Genomic DNA, 26,670 nt, shown 5'->3' with positions numbered 1-26,670 from the left:
GCTAAAATTTAGAATGATTTACAATTTTAATATTACTTGTTACACTTACCTGATATCCTTACATTATGGATTATCTTTCCGGTATTTGGTCACATCTCGCTCAAAACGCTTGACTGATCAAGAATTCAAACCTCTCGGTGAATCAGTCCAAGCGTGAGAACCCCTTCAGTATTCTTTCCGGCGAAATCCAAAGCGGTCACGTTTCTTTATTCGTCAGAATTAACGTGTCTAAGACACAAGTTTTTGCAAATTAAGTTTTTCGTATGCGTGCAAGGATGACGGAAGCTACCGTTCATCACACGCTCAGTGAAGACGAGGTATTTTCTACTGCCAGCAGTCCAAAATCATCAGTGGCAGGGGATGCTCGGGATAAAATGGCGGAGCCAAAAGCCTCGAGAAAGACCAGTTCCCGTAGGTCCAAGAAAAAGGACGAGGTCGAGGAACTGAATAAGAAATGGGAAAGCCGTTTCTCACAGATAGAAACCAGGTTTGATAAATTTTTTGATTTATTTAGTTCAAACGATGGTATAAATATAAACAAGGATACTGTCACGTCAGGTGAGCAGAGACCTTGTCAGAATCAATCTGAACAAGATAGTGGCTCTTCAGGAGCGCACAGACTTGTTGAGGATTCTAACCATGAACATTTTCCAACAGATTCAGTTCGTGAAAGGGAAAATGATGATGTTGTATCTTTGGCACCAGGCCATAGAGAAAGACATGACATAGGTTTACTATCAGAAGATGAGTCTTCTTTAAAAAGTGAAACTGATAATCCTCAAAAATCTTCATCAAGATTCAGTAAATATGTGAAGGGTAATGAAAGTGACTCAGATGAGAACAATAATGATCACTTAAAATCTTTATTTGGGGATGATGTTAAGACTAAAAAAGAGACAAGCTCTGGAGGTCTTATTCTTGACAAAAGTCAAATTGATATTTTATCTGGTTCTTGGAGGTGTAAAAATCCAGAAAGGTTAACAGCCTATAATGATGAATATAGACACAGTTTTCCTGTTCACGAGAAAACTAGTGATATTTTAGAAGTACCTAGTCTAGATAATATGGTGCCTGATTTATTAGTGAAAAAACATGGTGCTAAAGCTTATTCAGTAAGCCAGAAAAGCAATTTATACAATCCTTGTTTAAAATCCCTTGAAAAGTTGGCGTATCAAGGCCAGGTAGCTGCACGCATGGGGATAATTACTACAGCATACACCCAACAAGCTTTGGGCAATTTGTTAAATACTTTGTCAGAAAATGAAGTTAATCTAGACAAATCTATCCAACTTGTAAGAGACATATTTGCAATGTCTACAAAATCTTTGGACCAAGTGGCACGGGCTGGTGCATTTCACCACTTAATTCGTAGAAAAGCTACTTTAGAGGACACAGGTCTTAATGATATCAAAGAGCTTAAGCATCCACTTGTATCATTACCTTTGACAAAGTCAGGTGTCATTGGTGACAATATGGAACAAACTCTTAAAGACAGGGTTGACAAAAATAAACAATTAAAAGAGTTACTGCCTGAATTACATGTGAATAAAACTTTTTCAGTGAAAAGGAAAGCTACAGGCAATCAATTTTCGAATGATTGGTCTAAGAAACCAAAATTTGACAATGCACAAGGTTCTACTTTCACAGGTGCAAAGTCTAATACACAGCGTACAGTGCAAAGAACTAGTACAGTAACAAGACCAGATAAAGACGACAAGAGTTCTGGTACAACGAACAATTTTCGTCGCTTTAACAACCCATTTCATGCCAAGGGGCAACAAAAGAAATGACTATCAGATCAAGGTAAGCAACTTTCATGTGCAAATGTTGCTTCCAGAGATACCTGTAGGGGGTCGTTTAAGCCTATTTCTAAAGGAATGGACAAAAATAACAAACGATCAGTGGGTTTTATCAATTATAAAAGAGGGCTACAAACTGGAATTTCAACAGTTTCCTCCAAAAACAGGAGTAAAAATAACTTCTGTTCCTGCAAAAGATTTAGAAATTTTACATTTAGAAGTAAAAGAACTTATGGAAAAAAGCGCTGTAGAATATGTTCCGCAGGCGGACATTTTAAACGGTTTCTACAGCACATTTTTCCTAGTTCCGAAAAAAACAGGGGACATGAGACCCGTTATAAATTTAAAACCCCTCAACAGGTATCTCCGAAAACAACACTTCAAAATGGACTCTCTATCAACAGTTTTGAATGTAGTAAAACAAGGGGATTGGGCAATATCTCTCGATCTAAAGGACGCATATATGCATATCCCTGTATTTCAAAAACACAGACAGTATCTGAGGTTTTGTGTAAAAAACAGCCCTTGCTTACAATTTTCAGCTCTACCGTTTGGTCCAACATCAGCTCCTCGAGTTTTTACCAAAGTAGTATCGGTAGTAGCTGCACATTTACGAGCACAAGGCATCAGACTAGTAGTATACCTGGACGACTGGTTTCTAGTAAATCAATCATCTCTCATGTTAGTCCAGGATCGAGAGATAGTGTTGAATCTTCTGGTAAAGTTGGGTTTCATAATCAATCTAAAAAAATCCTCTTTAACTCCAACACAGAAAATAACATATATAGGTGCATTATTCCATCTGGATTTAGGAATGGTAATGCCAACACAAGAAAGAGTGTTGAAATTACTAAAAACAGTCAAAATAATGAACTTGAAAAAACATGCAACAGCCAGAGATTTTTTACAACTACTTGGAATTATGGCTTCTTGCATAGAGATGATTCCCTATGCAAGACTTCATATGAGACCAATTCAAATTTATTTGCTGAGTCATTGGCGCCCCACTTCTCAAAATCTGGAACTGAATGTTCCAATTACACAATATCTAAAATCTCATCTGATTTGGTGGTCAGATACAGCCAACATTACAAAGGGCAGATCTTTACAACACTGGGAAACTCATGTGACCATAACAACAGATGCTTCTACATCGAACGGTTGGGGTGGTCACATGGATTCCCAGATAGTCCAAGGGACCTGGTCAGATATACAGAAAACTCAACATATCAATTGTCTAGAGTTAGAAGCTGTACTGAAAACAATACAACATTTTCTTCCTCAGTTGAAAGGGAAAAATGTACTTCTGCGATGCGACAACTCGACTGTTGTACAATACATAAACAAACAGGGGGGCACCAAATCAATTCAGCTTTGTCAAAAAACTTGGGATTTGTTGAAACTCCTAATAGAACACAAAATTCAGATAAAAGCAGCACATATAGCAGGCAAAGCGAATGTGTTAGCAGATCTTCTATCACGGACAAAAATAAGACACACAGAGTGGTCTCTTCAGGAGACTGTAGCTCAACAAATTTTTGTCAGGTTAGGCAGACCAATGATAGATTTGTTTGCGTCAGCGGAAAATCGCAAAGTGAAAATATTTTGTTCATGGTTTCCACACCCGGAAGCATATGCAATAGATGCTCTGTCCATACCGTGGGACAATGTAATCGGGTATGCATTTCCTCCGATCTGTCTAGTACCGAAAGTGCTTCAACACATGAATCGGTACAATTGCCAGCTAATTCTAGTAGCTCCTCATTGGCCGAGGAGACACTGGTACCCAGAACTGCTAAAAATGATATCAGATTATCCCATAAAAATACCAGTTCAAAAAAATCTACTACATCAACCAAGAACAAAAATATACCATCCAAGCCCAGAAATATTCAGTCTGGTTGCATGGCCTCTATCAACAGAATTTTCAAAAAGAGAGGTTTTTCTAAAGAAACTAGACAACTCATGTCAGCTTCTTGGAGAACAGGAACTCAAAAAGACTATTCTAGTAAGTTCAAAAAATTCTGTGGCTGGTGTAGTGAAAGGGAAATTGATCCCTATTCTGCCTCTTTAACAGAAACTGCAGATTTTCTTACAAGTCTGTATACCAGTATAGTACGATTGGGGGCTACAGATCTATGCTATCAAGTGTTTTACCACCAGTCGAAAAAATACCAGTAGGTCAACACCCATACATTATTCACTTATTAAAGGGTGTTTTCAATTCAAGGCCTCCCAGGGTCAAACTACTTCCTGAATGGAATTTAGATAAAATACTTGAGATGTTAAAGAAAAAGCCTTTTGAACCAATGAAAAAGGCTGAACTCAAGTTTATCACATGGAAAACTGTATTTTTAATTGCTATCACTACTTTCAGGCGTTGCAGTGATATACAGGCCTTACGTTTGGGAGATGGAAATATATCTGTACATAGCAGAGGAGTTTATTTTATTAGAGAAGGATTGTCAAAACAAGACCGTCCTGGACATTTTGGTGCTAAGATTTTTGTACCTGCCTTTGAGGCAGAAAAGCTTCTTGACCCTAAAAGGGCATTAACTTACTATTTAAAGAGCACTGACAATTTTCGTGGTGAAAACAGACAAGATAGTAAATTGTTTTTAGCAATTAGTAATCCACATAAGCCAATTTCAAGTCAAACAATTTCATCATGGATTGTGAGTACCATTCAGATGGCATATAACGACAAAAAGAAATCTGTTAAAGCTCATTCGACAAGAGCTATTGGTCCTTCTTGGGCTCTTTATAAAGGTGCATCAATGAAGAACATCATGGAAGCTGCTGATTGGAGCAGGGAATCCACATTCACCAAATTTTACTTACGTCACATAGACCCTCATGTTTTATCGAAGTAAAAAAAAAAAAAAAAAAGAAGAAAAATACATAAAATTCAAAAAAAAAAAGAAGAAAAATGTGTACAGTTTTTAACTTGTAATATAGTTTTGTACAGTGTTGGAACTATTCATATCCGACGAGATGCGATGCAAGTTTTTAAACCTTTGTGTGTGAGATGAAAAAGACATCTATTTAATGTGTTTACAGTCAAACATTTAGACTTTGTATATAGTGTAATATAGTGTACATTATTTGAACAAAAGAATTACAGTCCACCGCTTGAGTTGGGACTGCTTTAGAATCTATGGATATCCATAATGTAAGGATATCAGGTAAGTGTAACAAGTAATATTAAAATTGTACAATTTTGTTCACAAATTGGAATTTTGTGAACGTAGTTACACTTACCTGATATACTACCCACCTCCTCCCCATTAGTAATTCTTTTGGCAATCTGTTTGGATTTCGCCGGAGAATACTGAAGGGGTTCTCACGCTTGGACTGATTCACCGAGAGGTTTGAATTCTTGATCAGTCAAGCGTTTTGAGCGAGATGTGACCAAATACCGGAAAGATAATCCATAATGTAAGGATATCAGGTAAGTGTAACTACGTTCACAAAATTCCAATTTGTGAACAAAATTGTACAATTTGACAGGAAAATATTTTGATATGATTGATAAAATTTACAATTGTTTTTAAAGCTTAGAAAGAGCATTAGAGTTATGACATAGAAATTAAGCAGTAAATATAATCAACAACTATAAAATATGTTTTTAGGAATGGAAGGTTATAAACCATTATCATGTTAGAGTTCGGAGGAAGAATCCTGTATCTGGTAGATTTGTGAGTACAAATAGAAAAATTGTCAAATAATATATGCTTATAGTCGCCGTCATGTAAAATTGGCACAATGATTTTTGTCAAAATTTTGTTAGATATCAACGGTGTTCACTCGTGATGTTGTTTTTCAATTAGCGGAAAAAAATTCCAGTCCAAATATCAACTACTGTCCTACCTTTTGTGGTGTTTGAGCTGTATAATCCTGACCTTTACATTTTTCAAGATTATTTACATTTTAAACCGCCATCTTGATTTTTATTAGGGTCCCCGATTTACATAATATTCGTTACTCTCCGATAATAACATTGTCATTAATGATACAATTTCCCATGCTTTTTTCATAAAGATGACCAAAAGCTCTGAGAGACACGAGAAAAAAGACAGCATGTGAAACCCTAGGCAACACTTCCAGTAATAACAATGTAGGATTTCACCATATAAAATAATCTTGGATTATGTGAAGGTCAGGATTATACAGTGCAAACACAATAAACGGTAGGACAGTAGTTGTTTTTTGGAATGAGTAGTTGTTTTTCCGCTAAATGAAAAAACGTCATCTTGAATGAATGCGGTTGTTAGTTTAAAAATTTTCAACCAAAAACATTGTGCCAATTTTACGTGACGTTAATAATTGTTTTAACTACTTTATCATGTCAGATGGGATGTTTCTCTACCCTAGGACAGGACAATTGGAATGATTTGAAAATGGAACCACTAAGTGTGGATAAATATACCACTGCATCGAGTGTGATACAATATTTATTCACTCGAGACAGTTAAATTTTTGGAAATTTAAAATGCGAGGTTTGCTGAGCGTTTTAAATATTTAAAATTTAACTGTCGAGAGTGATTAAATATCGTATTACACGAGATTTGATGGTGGAATCTGTTTCTCTTATGATTTTCAAACAATACGCAGGCAAATTTATTCCTTCTTTGCGACTGATCTGCAAAAAGATGTGTTTTTATACGACCGCAAAAATTGAAAATTTTTTGGTCGTATATTGGTATCACGTTGGCGTCGTCCTCGTCCGAAGACATTAGGTTTTCGCACTCTAACTTCAGTAAAAGTAAATAGAAATCTTTGAAATTTAGACACAAGGTTTATGACCATAAAAGGAAGGTTGGGATTGGTTTTGGGTGTTTTGGTCCCAACAGTTTAGGAATTAGGGGCCAAAAAGGGCCAAAATAAGCATTTTTCTTGGTTTTCTCCCAATAACTTAAGTATAAGTTTTGGTCCCAAAGAATTAGGGGCCAAAAGGGCCCAAAATTAAACTTTGTTTGATTTCATCAAAAAATAAATGATTGGGGTTCTTTGATACGCTGAATCTAAACATGTACTTAGAATTTTTATTATGGGCCCAGTTTTCAAGTTGGTCTAAATCGGGGTCCAAAATTATAATATTAAATATTGTGCAATAGCAAGAAATTTTCAATTTCACAGTATTCTGCAATAGCAAAAAATCTTCAATTGCACAGTATTGTGCAATAGGAAGAAATTTTCAAATGCACAGTATTGCGCTATAGCAAGAAATCTTCAATTGCACAGTAATGTGCAATAGCAAGAAATTTTCAATTGCACAGTATTGCGCAATAGCAAGAAATATTCAATTGCACAGTATTGTCCCGTTTTCAAGTTGGTCTACATTAAGGTCCAAAGGGTCAAAAATTAAACTTTGTTTGATTTCAACAAAAATTGAATCTATGGGGTTCTTCAATATTGCATTTAGATTTTTAATATTTGGGCCCAGTTATCAAATTGGTCCACATTGAGGTCCCAAGTCAGGAGCCTCTGGCCTTTGTTAGTCTTGTATTATTTTAATTTTAGTTTCTTGTGTACAATTTGGAAATTAGTATGGTGTTCATTATCACTGAACTAGTATATATTTATTTAGCGGCCAGCTGAAGGACGCCTCCGGGTGCGGGAATTTCTCGCTACATTGAAGACCTGTTGGTGACCTTCTGCTGTTGTTTTTTTTTTTTTTGTTTATTTTTTTTTGTCGGGTTGTTGTCTCTTTGGCACATTCCCCATTTCCATTCTCAATTTTACTAAAGGGTCTAAAATTGAACATTATTTGATTTCATCAAAAATTGAATTCTTGGGGTTCTATGATCTGCTGAATCTAACAATGTATTTAGATTTTGGATATTGGACCATAATAAGTAAATGTCCAATTTAAAATTTTTAAGTTTTTAAGTTTAAGTTCTTAGACCACATTCATTCTGTGTCAGAAACATAAGTTGTGTCAATTATTTAATCACAATCCAAATTCAGAGCTGTATCAAGCTTAAATGTTGTGTCTATACTTGCCCCAACTGTTCAGGGTTTCGACCTCTGGCGGTCATATAAAGCTGCACCCTGCGGAGCATCTGGTTATTTCTATGTGACGTCATCAGGCATGGTCGCCTTTTTTCATGTCGTCACAATAGAAAATTCAGTGGAAAACAAGAAAATTTGACGTCATAATCAAATTTTAACCAATGAAGAACTGAGATCAAACGAACCACACATTGATTAAATTTTTTTTATACAATGGGGGGCAGAAATGGATAAATAGACTAAGAATTAGAGAAATGAAGATAGACTTTCCATGCAGTAATAGTTACAGATATAAATTTAAATTCGTAATTGAACCTCAATCAAGAAGAGATGAGATCAAGCAAAAAACCTATCTATGAAGTAAACATGAAAACAAATAGTCAGAAAAAGTATTGCTCCACTAAGAATGAACAAAATGTAACGTATATTCTATCAACCTATTACAAGTTAATACATGTGGTCTGTATTGATGACTTGATACACAGTCATGTAAACATGTAATTTATCTAACAGTCAATAGATGAAAACTATAAACATAATGTAAAAGATTGGCTTGGTTTACCTGTCACAGTGAAAGAAAAACTAGGGATGATTATCAAACAGCTAATTAGAGAAATTTATATAAAGCCTGATAATCAGTGCTTTGATATTTATTAAAAGAAAGTAAGTTGAAGATTCAATATTTTTCTACAACCAGTATTAATATGTTGTAATGTTAATTAATTTAATGTTTCAGTCTAAAATGAGTTTACAGCTTTATCAGGTGGATCAGAAGAGTTTCCTTCTAGACTTCAAAAGTCTGAACTCCGTAGAATTGAGAGAATCATCTGTACATTCATCAGAATCTTCCCAGAGTTCCATGGCACACAGTTTACCCGCTACACCAGCCTCATTTTCAGATCTAGGTAATTTAAGTGTACTTTCATTTTCATTTTGCATCTCATCCTAACCTTGTGTCTTGTTCACATACATGTAGAAGAATTTTTATATAATTTTTGACAGTGCTAACTGATTCATTCAGTGGAAAATTTTACTGCACCAGTCAATCACTGAAATTGTACGTGCACACAGACTCAATGAAGCACTATAATATCATTATACTGACTTATCTGTACAGCAATAATATGCACGAAGGAACATAGGTTTCCATTTTAGAATGTAAGATATAAAGGTCTCATTACCACTGAATATATAATGTGTGATTTAGATAAAGGTATGCATTTCATTTACAGAATATCCTATCTTTTATAGACCTGTTAAGGTTCCATTTTCTCTTTGTGAAACTACAAGAAATCCAATAGTCTCATTCTGAAGTTAGGTTTGACTTTTTCCAGTCGGTCTCTGTAAATAATGGATTTTTCAAAATTACCTTATGATCTTTCTCTTCTGAGATTGACTGCCAGAATTTTGAAGTCTAGTCAATTTTTACCAGCAGATGATTACAGCTCTATGTGACATGATGGTCTCAAATGTGAACTTTAAATTTCCTGCATATGTATTATGCATATGAATGTGCTTCGTGCTTTGCTAAAACTAAATAAGGCAAATCACTTGCAATAAGTGTTAATGAAATATTTCTGTGGTTGAATACTGAAGCCAACTTTAATTGATTACAATCACTAACAGTTGTTTAAGTAGTTGTATGTAAAATTCTATCATAACTGACTTGTTGCAGGAAAAATAAATTAATAATTTTGATTCAAAGAGTTTATGTTTTAAATTTATGTCTCAATTTTTATTATTACCGACATAAGAATAATGTTATTATCAAATAATTCCTTTGTATAAAGTGAAATTAACTTTTTGTATCGATAATAACTGAAGTTATTTATGCCAATATAATGTTTAGTATTACAAATTTTGTATTTTTATGAATTGTGAATATAAAAATATGTAGAAATAAAGATAAAAAAGTTTTAAAAAATTGGAAAAGAAATAATTTAGTAAAATTATTTTGTATCAGATAAAATGTATAAAATGAGACAAAGGCAAAAATGATCTATCATTTTCATAAACGAAAAAGTAACAACCATTATCATTCATTTCTTCCAAATTAATGTCCCACTTGTTTATAATTGCAGTGATAGTGAAGCCTTTTGTCTCGGCAGGGAAGGTGACTGAAAACATACCTCGTCATCGTAAAATACTATTTCGTAATATTGAACGTTTTCCTTGTTGTCGTTTACCATATACTCCGTTCAGTATACTTCCAGGTGAAAAATTATTACGCTACTGTCCTGCTGTTGCCGATTTTCTTCAGCTATTTAGTGCCATTTTGTTTTGCAGGCACGAATCCTATACTTATAACTTAAATAACCGTCTATGTTTCAATGGCAGCTGATGTAGATCTCATGCATGCTTTTAATAATTATGAAAGCTACTTTTAAATAAAATAATGGATATTTGAATATTAAGCACATTTTTTTTTGGTTTGCAGAATATTTTGAATAGTGGAAGTTGTTTTCAGATGCCAGTTACGATACTCCATGTTTTTAGGGTGGGTTATAGGAAGTTCCTTGTCCATCAATCTGTCTGTCCTTGTTTCCTGTAATCTAATTATCTCGACAGATACTGATTTTAAAAACCTTACACAGTTGTAAAACACTAGGTGAGGATGTGTGTAAAGGAAGATAACCCAGGTCTGACATGTTTAAGGGGAGATAATTGAATTTAATTACTTCAAAAAGGGGATTCACATTTTTTATTGCACTCACAGTTCTATTTCTGCACTTTTTATTGAATACAAAACCTAGGTTGTAATATGCTGGCTTGTGAAGACAGGTTCTGCTGAAGCAGAAATAGATATGTTTTTCATTTTTCTTATTTGCATGATCAATCAGCTTAAAAAATAAAAACAAAATGGATTACTAAAAACAGTATGTTTCATTCCAATTTTTATCTTTATTATTAAATCTATCCCATTTGTAATAATAGCTGTAAAGTGACAGATTTAAAACAAACCAGGATTCTATGGACTTTATTAAATTAAGAGTTATGAACATTTAAATAGATTTTGCATTCACTATATCATACATGTTGATGTCCAAAGAATGAATAAGAAAAAACTATTTATTATCAAACGTAGGAATTATCAAAGTGTTTCTATGAAGGAAAGCAAAAGTATTTTATGATCTATTGAAATGATTTGATATTAAATCATATTTTTTTCATCACACCTCAATTAAAATTATTGACATTGTGATTGGTTTAATGCTGTCAGGTGGTACCATTATAAATCAGTAGTGTGAGGTTGATTTTATAGGGGTATCATGACATTAAATCTACCATTAAAGGGATATCATCCATTAATGTTATTGTATTTCATTATTTATTTTTATACATAACTTGAAGAAATTCTTGAGTTTTAAAAATTTTCTATAGGGTCATCTACAAATCTATAGGGTTAGTAAAATCAGTAGGGATTTTGCCTCTATGAATTTTTCAAACCCTGTATGGATCTGTGTGGAGTCAGTTGTAAACAATATAACTTGTAATGAGGAATAAGCCTCCTGGTACATTACTGTTTAAACATCAGTCATAATTTCTGTTGATATGAACAGTTATAAGAAAATAATTATATGGTGTGCTTCCAGCTACTCAAGTTTTTTTTTTAAAGATATCATTTACAAAGGATAATTTTGAGGATATGCTTCAGGTGATGAAAGAATTTATTTTGTGATGTTTTATTATAATCTGTTTCTGTCATGTCTCTCTTGACATGAATAATTACTCACAAAAAGCTTGCATTGTTTGTATTTACTTGTTAAAATCAGTATGTAGAGAAAATAGTTAAATCTGAATAAAACATTTGAAATATATGTAAATTATTTATTTGAGGCATAAATATTTTTTGTTATCTCTTATGATTTTGAATGAACACATGAACATGTGGTTTGCGTAGTTGATTTTGAATGAACACATGGACATGTGGTTTGCGTAGTTGATTTTGAATGAACACATGGACATGTGGTTTGCGTGGTTGATTTTGAATGAACACATGGACATGTGGTTTGCGTGGTTGATTTTGAATGGACACATGGACATGTGGTTTGCGTGGTTGATTTTGAATGAACACATGGACATGTGGTTTGCGTGGTTGATTTTGAATGAACACATGGACATGTGGTTTGCGTGGTTGATTTTGAATGAACACATGGACATGTGGTTTGCGTGGTTGATTTTGAATGAACACATGGACATGTGGTTTGCGTGGTTGATTTTGAATGAACACATGGACATGTGGTTTGCGAGGTTGATTTTGAATGAACACATGGACATGTGGTTTGCGAGGTTGATTTTGAATGAACACATGGACATGTGGTTTGTGTAGTTGATTTTGAATGAACACATGGACATGTGGTTTGCGTAGTTGATTTTGAATGAACACATGGACATGTGGTTTGCGTAGTTGATTTTGAATGAACACATGGACATGTGGTTTGCGTAGTTGATTTTGAATGAACACATGGACATGTGGTTTGCGTAGTTGATTTTGAATGAACACATGGACATGTGGTTTGAGTAGTTGATTTTGAATGAACACATGGACATGTGGTTTGCGTAGTTGATTTTGAATAAATACATGGACATGTGGTTTGCGTAGTCGATTTTGAATGAACACATGGACATGTGGTTTGCGTCGTCGATTTTCAATGAACACATGGACATGTGGTTTGCGTGGTCAATTTTGAACGAACACATGGACATGTGGTTTGCGTGGTCGATTTTGAACGAACACATGAACATGTGGTTTGCGTAGTTGATTTTGTGACAGTAATGTTATGTGTGTATGTCTGATATGATATCTTGACTGTGGATCTGGAATTCCATGTAACAGATAACTTTTATATAATAGTTAAGCCATATTTCAGACATTTTGGTCACTTGTCTTCTCCAGTTTCTCTATTATTCTTCTAATCTTCATGTCTGACAAATCACCTTTCACATTTAGATGTCATACTTTTAGATCCTTGGTAATGTTATGTCAGACATAATATACACCTTTTTTATGAATAAAAAAATTCTGCTTTTTACTTGGATTTTTTCTCTTAACTATTTTATTAATTTCTATTTAATAAGATTTTATATATGATATATATTGTGTTTACATTTAATTTGTACAATAACAAACATTTTTTTTAGGGGATTAAGACTATCACCATATTATAAATTTTGAATTTGCATCAATTGTTTTTAAAATGAACATTTCAGTTTGTGACATGACCACTCTGATGTAAAACCTGTCTTGGACAGTCATTAAAGGAAATGCATTCTTCCATAAAGTTACAGAAAAGAAATTTAGTTTGTTAATCCATTACACAAACTGTTCATATAACATTCCAGACTGTAGAATCTAGACTCTAGATGAAAAATTAAGAAAATTAACAACACTTTATTGCTGTTTTACATCTCAAAGTCACATTGAGGTCTTTAACAATTGGCAAAAGATCACAGGTTAAAGTTGGCTGCTAAAACTAGTCAGAGCTTTACTTGTTGTTTTGCAATAATTATATTGGAATAAGTGAAAGGTTGACATTATTTCCAAGTCACTGGAACACTGTGTGTCTGAAAAAACACCACAAAATCTCATTATGCTTAGCTTTTTAGCCCACCTGGCCCAAAGGGCCAAGTGAGCTTTTCTCATCACTTGGCGTCCGCCGTCGTCCGTCGTCGTAAACTTTTTACATTTTGAACTTCTTCTAGAGAACCACTGAATGGAATAAAACCAAACATGGCATGAATGTTCCTTATGAGTTGCTGACCAAGTGTTGTTACTTTGTAGCCGATCCATCATCCAAGATGGCCACCAGCGGGGGACTTAGTTTAACATAGGACCCTATGGGAAATGCATACAAATGACTTCTTTTAGAGAACCACTGAATGGAATGAAACCAAACATGGCATGAATGTTCCTTATGAAGTGCTGACCAAGTGTTGTTACTTTGTAGCCGATCCATCATCCAAGATGGCCGCCAGTGGGGGACTTAGTTTAACATAGGACCCTATGGGAAATGCATACAAATGACTTCTTTTAGAGAACCACTGAATGGAATTAAACCAAACATGGCATGAATGTTCCTTATGAGGTACTGACCAAGTGTTGTTACTTTATAGCCGATCCATCATCCAAGATGGCCGCCAGCGGGGGACTTAGTTTAACATAGGACCCTATGGGAAATGCATACAAATGACTTCTTTTAGAGAACCACTGAATGGAATGAAACCAAAGATGGCATGAATGTTCCTTATGAAGTGCTGACCAAGTGTTGTTACTTTGTAGCCGATCCATCATCCAAGATGGCCGCCAGCTGGGGACTTAGTTTAACATAGGACCCTATGGGAAATGCATACAAATGACTTCTTTTAGAGAACCACTGAATGGAATGAAACCAAACATGGCATGAATGTTCCTTATGAAGTGCTGACCAAGTGTTGTTACTTTGTAGCCGATCCATCATCCAAGATGGCCGCCAGTGGGGGACTTAGTATAACATAGGACCCTATGGGAAATGCATACAAATGACTTCTTTTAGGGAACCACTGAATGGAATGAAACCAAACATGGCATGAATGTTCCTTATGAAGTGCTGACCCAGTGTTGTTACTTTGTAGCCGATCCATCATCCAAGATGGCCGCCAGCGGAGGACTTAGTTTAACATAGGACCCTATGGGAAATATATACAAATGTCTTCTTTTAGAGAACCACTGAATGGAATGAAACCAAACATGGCATGAATGTTCCTTATGAGGTACTGACCAAGTGTTGTTACTTTGTAGCCGAACCATCATCCAAGATGGCCGCCAGTGGGGGACTTAGGTTAACATAGGACCCTATGGGAAATGCATACAAATGACTTCTTTTAGAGAACCACTGAATGGAATAAAACCAAACATGGCATGAATGTTCCTTATGAGGTGCTGACCAAGTGTTGTTACTTTGTAGCCGATCCATCGTCCAAGATGGCCGCCAGCGGAGGACTTAGTTTAACATAGGACCCTATGGGAAATATATACAAATGTCTTCTTTTAGAGAACCACTGAATGGAATGAAACCAAACATGGCATGAATGTTACTTATGAGGTACTGACCAAGTGTTGTTACTTTGTAGCCGATCCATCATCCAAGATGGCCGCCAGTGGGGGACTTAGTTTAACATAGGACCCTATGGGAAATGCATACAAATGACTTCTTTTAGAGAACCACTGAATGGAATAAAACCAAACATGGCATGAATGTTCCTTATGAGGTGCTGACCAAGTGTTGTTACTTTGTAGCCGATCCATCATCCAAGATGACCACCAGTGGGGGACTTAGTTTAACATAGGACCCTATGGGAAATACATACAAATGTCTTCTTTTAGTGAACTTCTGAATTGAATGAAACCAAACATAGCATGAATGTTCCTAATGGGATGCTGACCAAGCATTGTTACTTTGTTGTCATTGCAATATGCAAGATGCCCGCCAGTGGGGGGACTTAGTTTAACATAGGACCCTATGGGAAATGCATACAAAAGTCATGAATGTTCCTATCCTTATGAGGTGCTGGCCAAGTGTTGTTACTTTGTAGCCGATCCATCATCCAAGATGACCGCCAGCGGGGGACTTAGATAATACATACAAGTTTCTCCTTATAGAGAACCACTGAATGGAATGAAACCAAACATAGCATAAATGTTCCTTATGAGATGCTGACCAAGTGTTGTTACTTTGTAGCCAACCCATCATCCAAGATGGCCACCAGTGGGGGACTTAGTTTAACATAGGACCCTATGGGAAATGCATACAAATGACTTCTTTTAGAGAACCACTGAATGGAATGAAACCAAACATGGCATGAATGTTCCTTATGAGGTGCTGACCAAGTGTTGTTACTTTGTAGCCAATCCATCATCCAAGATGGCCGCCAGCGGGGGACTTAGTTTAACATAGGACCCTATGGGAAATGCATACAAATGACTTCTTTTAGAGAACCACTGAATGGAATGAAACCAAACATGGCATGAATGTTCCTTATGAAGTGCTGACCAAGTGTTGTTACTTTGTAGCTGATCCATCATCCAAGATGGCCGCCAGCTGGGGACTTAGTTTAACATAGGACCCTATGGGAAATGCATACAAATGACTTCTTTTAGAGAACCACTGAATGGAATGAAACCAAACATGGCATGAATGTTCCTTATGAAGTGCTGACCAAGTTTGTAGCCGATCCATCATCCAAGATGGCCGCCAGTGGGGGACTTAGTATAACATAGGACCCTATGGGAAATGCATACAAATGACTTCTTTTAGAGAACCACTGAATGGAATGAAACCAAACATGGCATGAATGTTCCTTATGAAGTGCTGACCCAGTGTTGTTACTTTGTAGCTGATCCATCATCCAAGATGGCCGCCAGCGGGGGACTTAGTTTAACATAGGACCCTATGGGAAATATATACAAATGTCTTCTTTTAGAGAACCACTGAATGGAATGAAACCAAATATGGCATGAATGTTCCTTATGAGGTACTGACCAAGTGTTGTTACTTTGTAGCCGATCCATCATCCAAGATGGCCGCCAGCAGGGGACTTAGTTTAACATAGGACCCTATGGGAAATGCATACAAATGACTTCTTTTAGAGAACCACTGAATGGAATAAAACCAAACATGGCATGAATGTTCCTTATGAGGTGCTGACCCAGTGTTGTCTTTGTAGCTGATCCATCATCCAAGATGGCCGCCAGCGGGGGACTTAGATAATACATACAAGTTTCTCCTTATAGAGAACCACTGAATGGAATGAAACCAAACATAGCATAAATGTTCCTTATGAGATGCTGACCAAGTGTTGTTACTTTGTAGCCAACCCATCATCCAAGATGGCCACCAGTGGGGGACTTAGTTTAACATAGGACCCTATGGGAAATACATACAAATGTCTTCTTTTAGTGAACTACTGAATTAAATGAAACCAAACATAGCATGAATGTTCCTAATGGGATGCTGACCAAGCATTGTTACTTTGTTGTCATTGCAACATGCAAGATGGTCGCCAGTGGGGGGACTTAGTTTAACATAGGACCCTATGGGAAATGCATACAAAAGTCATGAATGTTCCTATCCTTATGAGGTGGTGGCCATGTGTTGTAATTTTTAGCCAAATTTTATATTTTTTTATATGATTTCAAAAACCCAAGTAGAATCAGGTGAGCGATACAGGCTCTTCAGAGCCTCTAGTTATCATTCAATGTGCCTTTGGAAAATTCTGTTAGAAATTTTTTTTGTTTAAAAATTTCATGAACTTTGCTCAATAATAAAATAAATTGAGAATGAAAATGGGGAATGTGTCAAAGAGACAACAACCTGACCATATAACAGACAACAGCAGAAGGTCACCAATAGGTCTTCAATATAATGAGAAATTCCCGCACCCGGAGGCGTCATTCAGCAGTCTCCTAAATAAATATATATACTAGTTTTGTGATAATGAACGCTATACTAAACTCCAAATTATACTCAAGAAACTAAAGTTAAAAATAATACAAGATTAACAAAGGCCAGAGGCTTCTGACTTAGGACAGACGCAAAAATTCTGTGGGGTTAAACATGTTTATGAGATCCCAACCCTCCCCCTATACCTCTAGTCAATGTAGAAAAGTAAACGCATAACAATAAACACATTAAAATTCAGTTCAAGAGAAGTCCAAGTCTATTGTCAGAAGATGTAACAAAAAACCTAAACTATTTTTTTTTTAAATATATGTACTGCTTTCTTATATTTTCTTGACTAGGTCTAAATTAATGGTTTTGTTCCATAAGGGTTCATTACCCATTAATTATTTTAAAGCACACATGTTATTTCTTGTTTAATTACATATAAATTATCAGAAAATATAAGTAATTTCCAGGTTCTTGATCTTGTATAACTATTTTAGCCATGTTGATATGTTTGTTTGCCTTGCATATTGTTTGGCTTTATAAAAAGCTTGTGTACATGAAGCTTTTGTCATTTTGCACAAAAAGGTTTTCATATGCTGTTTATTTTAGACAAAAGTCATTTTGAAACATACTTAGTTGATTAATTTATATCATGAACCTTATTAATGACACAACTTCCATGGGTTGTCAGTTTCATAAGTATTCCTTTCAAAAATTGAATTTAGTGCAACCATTTTTCATTCATATTCTTAATTAAAATTTGGAATGTATGACGAGTTGTGCTGAATTTGATATTTTGTCATTTGATTATCTGAATCACAGAATCTATAGATACCTGTATTGTGAGTGATCACAGAATCTATAGATACCTGTATTGTGAGTGATATGTTGTTGGGGTCTTCGTCAGAAAATTTAAGGTCAAAAGTCATATGTGTTAAACTCCGTCACATCTGTTTTTAATTGCTTCCAATGCAATGAAAACCCTTATGCTACCGACTGGATATATATAACTAAAAGAAGTTGGTCCTTGCAATATATAAATGATATTTTATACTCTGATAATTTAATTTTGGATGCAACACGTCTTCTGATTGGCTGACAGTGTTTTGTCTATCAGCTCATAGTCATAACTTTGTAATGTGACCGTGTTTTCATCAATGTATTGTTACGATTTACTCCAGCTAAAATGGAATTTAGAATAAAATTATAAGGAATGACTGTAATATATTGTCTGTCTATTCAAAATAACACTTTAAGATAGTGATTATTCAGTGTGCACTACACTTTTGATGTTATTTCTAAATAGACAGACAATATATTACAGTCATTCCTTATAATTTCCTTCCTTAAATATTCAAGTCATAAAATTATGTATTAGATAATATTACTCTTTTTTTTCTAATGTGTAAATTAAAAACAAAGAATGATAATTTTCATAAATATTTTACATTGCTAAATGTAATTCATTGTTTGACCAGGTGACCAATGCATGTTCTTGGAGCCTTAAGTAATTGTGCTTTTCCTCTTAAGATTTGTATTCCATTTGTACAAGAAAGTTTCATATGAAAACCTTTTTGGAAATCATCATTGTCACATATACCTGTATGTATTTTGCTGCCCCAGCACCCAGTTGTCATTCAGCACTGGTGTGAGGTTACTTACCATTGTAATGACATGATACTGGAAAGAACCCCTCTTGGTCAACAGTGTTAGGCCCAGTTCACTACACTTTGTATAATATATAATTGATTTTCAGATGCTTCACATGATACTGTATTATTTTTGCCTGGTAAGTGTTTCTATCAGCTTATGTCACGCTTTATACACGTTGCACTTTCTACTTTAAAATTGGGATTCTCTGAAAATCTAGCTATTACAGTTTCACAATTTAACTCAGTTTTTGTTTTTATGATACAGTTGTATCATACAATTTGTTTTATTTTTGTTTGCTTCATTTGTTTATTTAAAACATTAATTTTCTTGTATGAATTGATTACTATTATAATGCAACAAAATCCTTTGGTACATTAATTATGGTTTTGGAATTATCTGAGAATTCCAAATAAAAATGTCATTGTATAACTTATAATATAATACATTATTAATAGTTTAGATATTAACAGTTTGACAAATACAGATTGAAAATATTTTCGTTATCCCAGAGGAAATAAAATTTCAAATATTAATATTGTTATTTTTAATACATATACGTGTACTGCAAATAGAGCATGGAATTAGAATCATTCATTTATTTTTTATTTAAATTTTTGACATAAGCTGATAACTATGGCTAGCTGCTTTGAGGTTGAAGGTTACACAGTATATATATTATAGAATCACCTTTTCCCCTTCCTTTGAAATATTATATCATAGATGGATGCGTGATTTAGATGAATCATGCATTCATAGAATGCTTCTTGGTAAATACTTGAACAATTGAAATATAAAGGAGGGAATCCTTCAAACTTTCTACTGAGATACATTCATGAACACTGGTATCTATAGTCATATCATCATTTCATTTTTTATACGACCGCAAAAATTTTAATTTTTCGTCGTATATTGCTATCACGTTGGCGTCGTCGTCGTCGTCCGAATACTTTTAGTTTTCGCACTCTAACTTTAGTAAAAGTGAATAGAAATCGATGAAATTTTGACACAAGGTTTATGACCACAAAAGGAAGGTTGGGATTGATTTTGGGAGTTTTGGTCCCAACATTTTAGGAATTAGGGGCCAAAAAGGGCCCAAATAAGCATTTTCTTGGTTTTCGCACTATAACTTTAGTATAAGTAAATAGAAATCAGTGAAATTTAAACACAAGGTTTATGACCACAAAAGGAAGGTTGGGATTGATTTTGGGAGTTGAGGTCCCAACAGTTTAGGAATTAGGGGCCAAAAAGGGGCCCAAATAAGCATTATTCTTGGTTTTCGCACCATAACTTAAGTATAAGTAAATAGAAATCTATGAAATTTAAACACAAGGTTTATGACCATAAAAGGAAGGTTGGGTTTGATTTTGGGAGTTTTGATCCCAACAGTTTAGGAATAAGGGGCCCAAAGGGTCCAAAATTGAACTTTGTTTGATTTCATCAAAAATTGAATAATTGGGGTTCTTTGATATGCAAAATCTAACTGTGTATGTAGATTCTTAATTTTTGGTCCCGTTTTCAAATTGGTCTACATTAAGGTCCAAAGGGTCCAAAATTAAACTTAGTTTGATTTTAACAAAAATTGAATCCTTGGGGTTCTTAATATGTTGAATCTAAAAATGTACTTAGATTTTTGATTATTGGCCCAGTTTTCAAGTTGGTCCAAATCGGGGTCCAAAATTAAACTTTGTTTGATTTCATCAAAAGTTGAATAATTGGGGTTCTTTGATATGCCAAATCTAACTGTGTATGTAGAATCTTAATTTTTGGTCCCGTTTTCAAATTGGTCTACATTAAAGTCCAAAGGGTCCAAAATTAAACTAAATTTGATTTTAACAAAAATTGAATTCTTGGGCTTTTTTGATATGCTGAATCTAAACATGTACTTAGATTTTTGTTTATGGGCCCAGTTTTCAAGTTGGTTCAAATCAGGATCCAAAATTATTATATTAAGTATTGTGCAATAGCAAGAAATTTTCAATTGCACAGTATTCAGCAATAGCAAGAAATCTTCAATTGCACAGTATTGTGCAATAGCAAGAAATTTTCAATTGCTCAGTATTGCGCAATAGCAAGAAATCTTCAATTGCACAGTATTGTGCAATAGCAAATATTTTCAATTGCACAGTATTGCGCAATAGCCAGAAATATCTAATTGCACAATATTGTGCAATAGCAAGAAATTTTCAATTGATTGCAGTTATCTTTCTTTGTCCAGAATAGTAGTTGAGTCAACTTAAATCATTGTTTTATACAATATACAATGTATATTCACTTTTACTACCAACTGATAAATTAAAACAATCTTTACCATTCAGTGATAACAAGCACCTTTTGTTACATTTTAATATTTTATGATGTATTTAAATGAGTAGTTATTGTTGCAAACTCCATTAGAAATTTGAATTGAGATCAAATTTGGAAAAAGGGAAAGGGGGATGTGAAAAAAAAATGGGGGGGGGTTAAATTTTTCTCATTTCAGATTTCATAAATAAAAAGAAAATTTCTTCAAATATTTTTTTGAGAGGATATATATTCAACAGCATAGTGAATTGCTCAAAGGCAAAAAAAAAAATTTAAGTTCATTAGACCACATTCATTCTGTGTCAGAAACCTATGCTGTGTCAACTATTTAATCACAATCCAAATTTAGAGCTGAATCCAGCTTGAATGTTGTGTCCATACTTGCCCCAACCGTTCAGGGTTCAACCTCTGCGGTCGTATAAAGCTGCGCCCTGCGGAGCATCTGGTTATATATTATACTTTTTCAATTTCATTCAACATGTTTATAATTTGAGGATTTTTATTAATTAAAGCATAAGTTTTAGAGTGAAAGGTTTCATTTCGGGTAGGGGAAAAAAAAAGAAATCTTGAGATTTTTTTTTCCAAAAGTGGATTTCACTAGTAAAATAGAGAATACAAACTTGAATGGTACTTGTCCAATGTGAATGTGGACAAGGTCTGTGGTTACTTGCAAAATACTACAAACTGGAATTGACAGAAAAAAGCCATTTTCTGCTTAAACAATTTGTGTACTACTGTTATAGACAGAAAGGATGGACATGTTGGTGGTATTTTTTTTTTCAAAAGTTTTGACCTTTAGATTTATTGCAGTCTGTAGTTGGAGGAGGGAGAAAGAAACTAATTTTCGATAGGCTGACTACATTTTCCTAAAATATATATGCTTTAAGAAATATCTGTATTCCTTCCTACCTCGGTAATGGATGCTTGTACTTAAATTTATAGCCTGTTTATCTAAGACAGCATGGGTTTACAGTGAATGTACAGTAATTAATTCATTCTAATATATTATATTACTAAGTGTTTGTATGTATAATTTAGATCTTATTAATACAAAAATATATAGAACTGTGTTTAAATATAAATTATTTATGATATTTCCTATATATGTGGAAACTTAATACATTAATGAAATTATAATTATTCATAAGTTACCAATTTTCATAAATTTCATGGCTTGTAAGTTTCATTATTTATATTATCCAAAGATTTAAAATTCTTACTAAATAATTTACAACTTTGTATGAAATTATAAATTTCCATGGAAAAGTTTTGAGCCCTTCAGTAGAGGAATCTTCCACAATCACAAAAGTTGGTATCTTTGACTTGAGGTACTTGGGAAGATTAATGATAAACTTCTTAACTATAAATCAAATATCATATAGAGAAAGAAACTACTTAGAAGTCATTGTTTTAGAACACTTCAACAAATCATGTAATTCAGTATGAATCGAAATCCAATTTGATATGAAATTAGAAATTTGTTAAAAGGAAAATTAAATACATGTTGTGCTGAAAAATTTGTTGGATAGAATAGTATTAGTTTTAATATGATTATAATTGTCTCAAGTTTTGACCTATTGGTACAAACAGGAGTTTCAAAAGGGAAAACCATACTACTAAATTGTGTAGCAAACTTACTTGCATGTATCAATATTTCAAATAATATTAAAAGGTTCAGTGAATTTTGTTGACATTAGTTATTACTTTGATACTAATTTTCATCAAAAACTTCTGCCATTGTGTTGTTTAACAATATTTTTGAAAGTATACCTTTCATTGCAGTATCTGTAAATATCTTACAATAATCCTTAACAATTAAATACAGGGTTATTATTGGAGAGAATTGAGGATTGCTGGATCAAATTTTATGTAGTATTTATTTTTATGCTAACCTTTTAACTGAGGCATGCTTTTCTTGGTTAAGGTTTCTGAAAAGAAATAGTTGATGTCGTTTATCATTAAAACAACCATTAACCAAAACTTATTTGAATTGATAAATGTTCAGATCATAATAGTATAATAATATATTTCTTGTTTGTTTTACAGAAGAAAATATGGAAGTTGATGATGAGCCAATGAAAACACACCAGACGTTAGAATTCTTTGAAATGTGTGCTGATCTCATAACAACATTAGCTCGATAAGGAGCATACAGAAAAATCGTCACAAAATGTTATACTGACTAGAGGAAAAGAATGTGCAAAGAATCATTTAAGACTGCTTTATGTATGAATGGAAACTTTGTAGTCATATTTTCTATAGGTGAATGAAAACATGTATATGTTAGGAAATAATCACAAAACTTCTGGTGAATAAAACCTAGCTGTTGTGCATGTAATATTTCTTCAGATAACCTTAACAAAACCATAAAAAAACCACCATCAAATGTTACAAAACACACTATGTATTAAACTTGTTGTATATTACTTTATATGAAATGAAATACACACAGTATGAAATGTTGTTTGTATTGCTTTCAGTGATCTTTAGTTACTTCAAGAACACTATGAAATTTATTCTGTATTATTGTTACATTAGTTAAGTTCACAATGTCTTTCTAAAAATATGTGTATTAAATTATGATACAGAAAGTACACAATACAAATATAAAGTATGTACTACATTATAAAATAAATTGTTATCTGTGATACTTACATTGAGGAAGTCCTCTTTTATTGGTATCCTATTCTATTCATCATATTTCTGAAGCCAATACCCAAGCTACATACAAATCTGTATTTCAATCCTAAATGAATCCTTTTTAAAAGTTCTCAAATTAAATTTCATTTTATTTTCTTCAACTGTTATTATGAAAGTATTTAAAATTATGTATGAATGAAGGCATGTTGGGTGTTTCTCCATATGTGACTTGTACAAAACCACTTCTCTCTTTGTATATTTGTATGACCCAGTTATTGGGATATTAATCTCTTTTTATATCTTGTTGATCGTGTTGAAGTGTAAATAGATAATAAATTTCTTAAATTTTCTGCATATGTGCAATTTTTAACGCTTAGTTTTTATGCAGATATTTTGTTTAAGTATTTTAGCTTGTGTTGTTTTTGTTAGTGGCTTATTTGAGAGAAAATATGGATAATTTAATTTCAAACCTTTTCCCAAATGATTTTAAATTATAATTCAGACGAAGATGCATATCTTTTTTTGGAACTTATCACAACATTGTCAGAGTTTTACTTAGTTAGATCAGATTTGATGAATTTGAATGACTTGGTAAAACAGGTGAATGTCACATAGTAGTTTAGTTAAAATATAATATAGACAGTGTAGATTACAAGTGCCGAATTTTCTGAAAGTTTTCAGTGCTAGTTTCTTCAAGTGCTTGTTTCTGAAAAACTATATGTTTTGTTTGTTATTATGAATAGGGCATTTATGTAATCAAAATTTTAATGTAAAAATGTATATTGATAAAATATATTAAACAGAATTGGTATTTATATTTTGTTTTCCTTCTTTTTATGAAAAAAATATTTACAGAATATTTGTTCATATATACATGTATAACTGTGTCCAATTCACAACATATGCTAACTGTTCATGTTTCTTGATGTTGAGTTTTCTATGGGGTGTTATGTTATTGCTGTTAGTCTTTTCTTTGTTTAAAATTTGCCTTTTATTGGAATCTAGTCACAGCTGTTTTGTTGACTGATTGATTACATAAGTTTGTCCTTGCTTCTTCAATAATTTGATCCTTTCTAAGTGATGTATTTCATACACATGAGAGACTTAGCTAGCTATAAAACCAGGTTTAATCCACCATTTCTACATCAGAAAATGCCTGAACAAAGTCAGAATAGGACTGTTGTTTTCCAGTCGTTTGATGTGTTAGAGCTATTGATTTATGACCATTTGAATAGGGACTTCCCATTTTGAATTTCCTCCGAGTTCAGTGTTTTTGTGATTTTACTATGTATACTATGAATTCGATTCTATGTATTATATAAAATAGGCACAAATGAAGTGTAAACAAATTGATTAAATCTTTTGAGAAGTTTATTCAAGTATTAATTCCATTATTTAGGTGTATTTGCTGGCGAGTTAGGTAATTGTTATTATTGAGTACAAGTACTTATACAATACCAGTGTAATTGATAATTGTCATGATTTATAGACAATTATCATTCCAAAGCACCTGAGATCACCCCACTTTTTGGTGTGGTTCGTATTGCTCCGTTTTTGGTTTTTATTTAGTGTTGGTGAACTTACTACTATTGTTTGCCTGTAAAGTGTTATTATTTTTTATGCCCCACCTACGATAGTAGAGGGGCATTATGTTTTCTGGTATGTGCGTCCGTTCGTCCGTCTGTTCGTTCGTCCGTTCGTCCGTCTGTCCCGCTTCAGGTTAAAGTTTTTGGTCAAGGTAGTTTTTGATGAAGTTGAAGTCCAATCAACTTGAAACTTAGTATACATGTGCCCTATGATATGATCTTTCTAATTTAAATGCCAAATTATAGTTTTGACCCCAATTTTACGGTTCACTGAACATAGAAAATGATAGTGCAAATTTCAGGTTAAAGTTTTTGGTCAAGGTAGTTTTTGATGAAGTTGAAGTCCAATCAACTTGAAACTTAGTATACATGTGCCCTATGATATGATCTTTCTAATTTAAATGCCAAATTATAGTTTTGACCCCAATTTTACGGTTCACTGAACATAGAAAATGATAGTGCAAATTTCAGGTTAAAGTTTTTGGTCAAGGTAGTTTTTGATGAAGTTGAAGTCCAATCAACTTGAAACTTAGTATACATGTGCCCTATGATATGATCTTTCTAATTTAAATGCCAAATTATAGTTTTGACCCCAATTTTACGGTTCACTGAACATAGAAAATGATAGTGCAAATTTCAGGTTAAAGTTTTTGGTCAAGGTAGTTTTTGATGAAGTTGAAGTCCAATCAACTTGAAACTTAGTATACATGTGCCCTATGATATGATCTTTCTAATTTAAATGCCAAATTATAGTTTTGACCCCAATTTTACGGTTCACTAAACATAGAAAATGATAGTGCAAATTTCAGGTTAAAGTTTTTGGTCAAGGTAGTTTTTGATAAAGTAGAAGTCCAATCAACTTGAAACTTAGTATACATGTTCCCTTTGATAAGATCATTCTAATTTTAATGCCAAATTAGAGAATTTATTCCAATTTCACGGTCCACTAAACATAGAAAATGATAGTGCAAGTGGGGCATCTGTGTACTGTGGACACATTCTTGTTAGTCTTAGTGTTGTAAGCTTATTTTTATGCCCCACCTACGATAGTAGAGGGGCATTATGTTTTCTGGTCTGTGCGTCCGTCTGTTCGTCAGTGCGTCCGTCTGTTCGTCAGTGCGTCCGTCCGTCTGTGTGTCCGTCCGTGCATCCGTCCGTCAGTCCCGCTTCAGGTTAAAGTTTTTGGTCAAGGTAGTTTTTGATGAAGCTGAAGTCCAATCAACATGAAACTTAGTACACATGTTGCTTATA

At 33.7% G+C, this 26,670-nt stretch overlaps 2 protein-coding genes across 12 annotated transcripts in view; both read left to right on the top strand.

Moving 5' to 3' along the window:
* Positions 1-24,648, top strand: part of LOC143055252 (5'-AMP-activated protein kinase catalytic subunit alpha-2-like) — a 47,869-nt gene extending 23,221 nt beyond the window's left edge. For 5 of the 11 annotated variants that reach the window (XM_076228412.1, XM_076228391.1, XM_076228404.1 and 2 more), the window contains 4 exons: positions 5,432-5,497; positions 8,551-8,719; positions 9,896-10,027; positions 23,240-24,648. In XM_076228412.1, coding sequence (XP_076084527.1) covers positions 5,432-5,497; positions 8,551-8,719; positions 9,896-10,027; positions 23,240-23,337 — 465 coding nt within the window. In that variant the 3' untranslated portion in view covers positions 23,338-24,648. Of the gene's footprint in view, positions 1-5,431; positions 5,498-8,550; positions 8,720-9,895; positions 10,028-18,995; positions 19,029-23,239 lie in introns of all 11 variants that reach the window. The other 6 variants (XM_076228450.1, XM_076228428.1, XM_076228443.1 and 3 more) reach the window with 2 other exon arrangements.
* On the top strand, positions 29-5,199 carry LOC143055329 (uncharacterized). Its single transcript, XM_076228461.1, has 2 exons — positions 29-1,803; positions 4,177-5,199. The coding sequence occupies exon 1, from the start codon at positions 264-266 to the stop codon at positions 1,788-1,790; it is 1,527 nt and encodes a 508-aa protein (XP_076084576.1). The 5' UTR covers positions 29-263; the 3' UTR covers positions 1,791-1,803; positions 4,177-5,199.
* Positions 24,649-26,670: the final 2,022 nt, after the last annotated feature.

Source organism: Mytilus galloprovincialis, chromosome 1 (assembly GCF_965363235.1).
Source record: "Mytilus galloprovincialis chromosome 1, xbMytGall1.hap1.1, whole genome shotgun sequence".
In the NCBI taxonomy this organism is placed as follows: Eukaryota; Metazoa; Mollusca; class Bivalvia; order Mytilida; family Mytilidae; genus Mytilus; species Mytilus galloprovincialis.
Note: the sequence above shows the minus strand (reverse complement) of the source record. Positions and strands in the feature narration are given on the sequence as shown.

Coding starts and splice junctions, on each gene's coding strand:
- LOC143055329 (XM_076228461.1), top strand. CDS start 264: ATGCGTGCAAGGATGACGGAAGCTACCGTTCATCACACGCTCAGTGAA.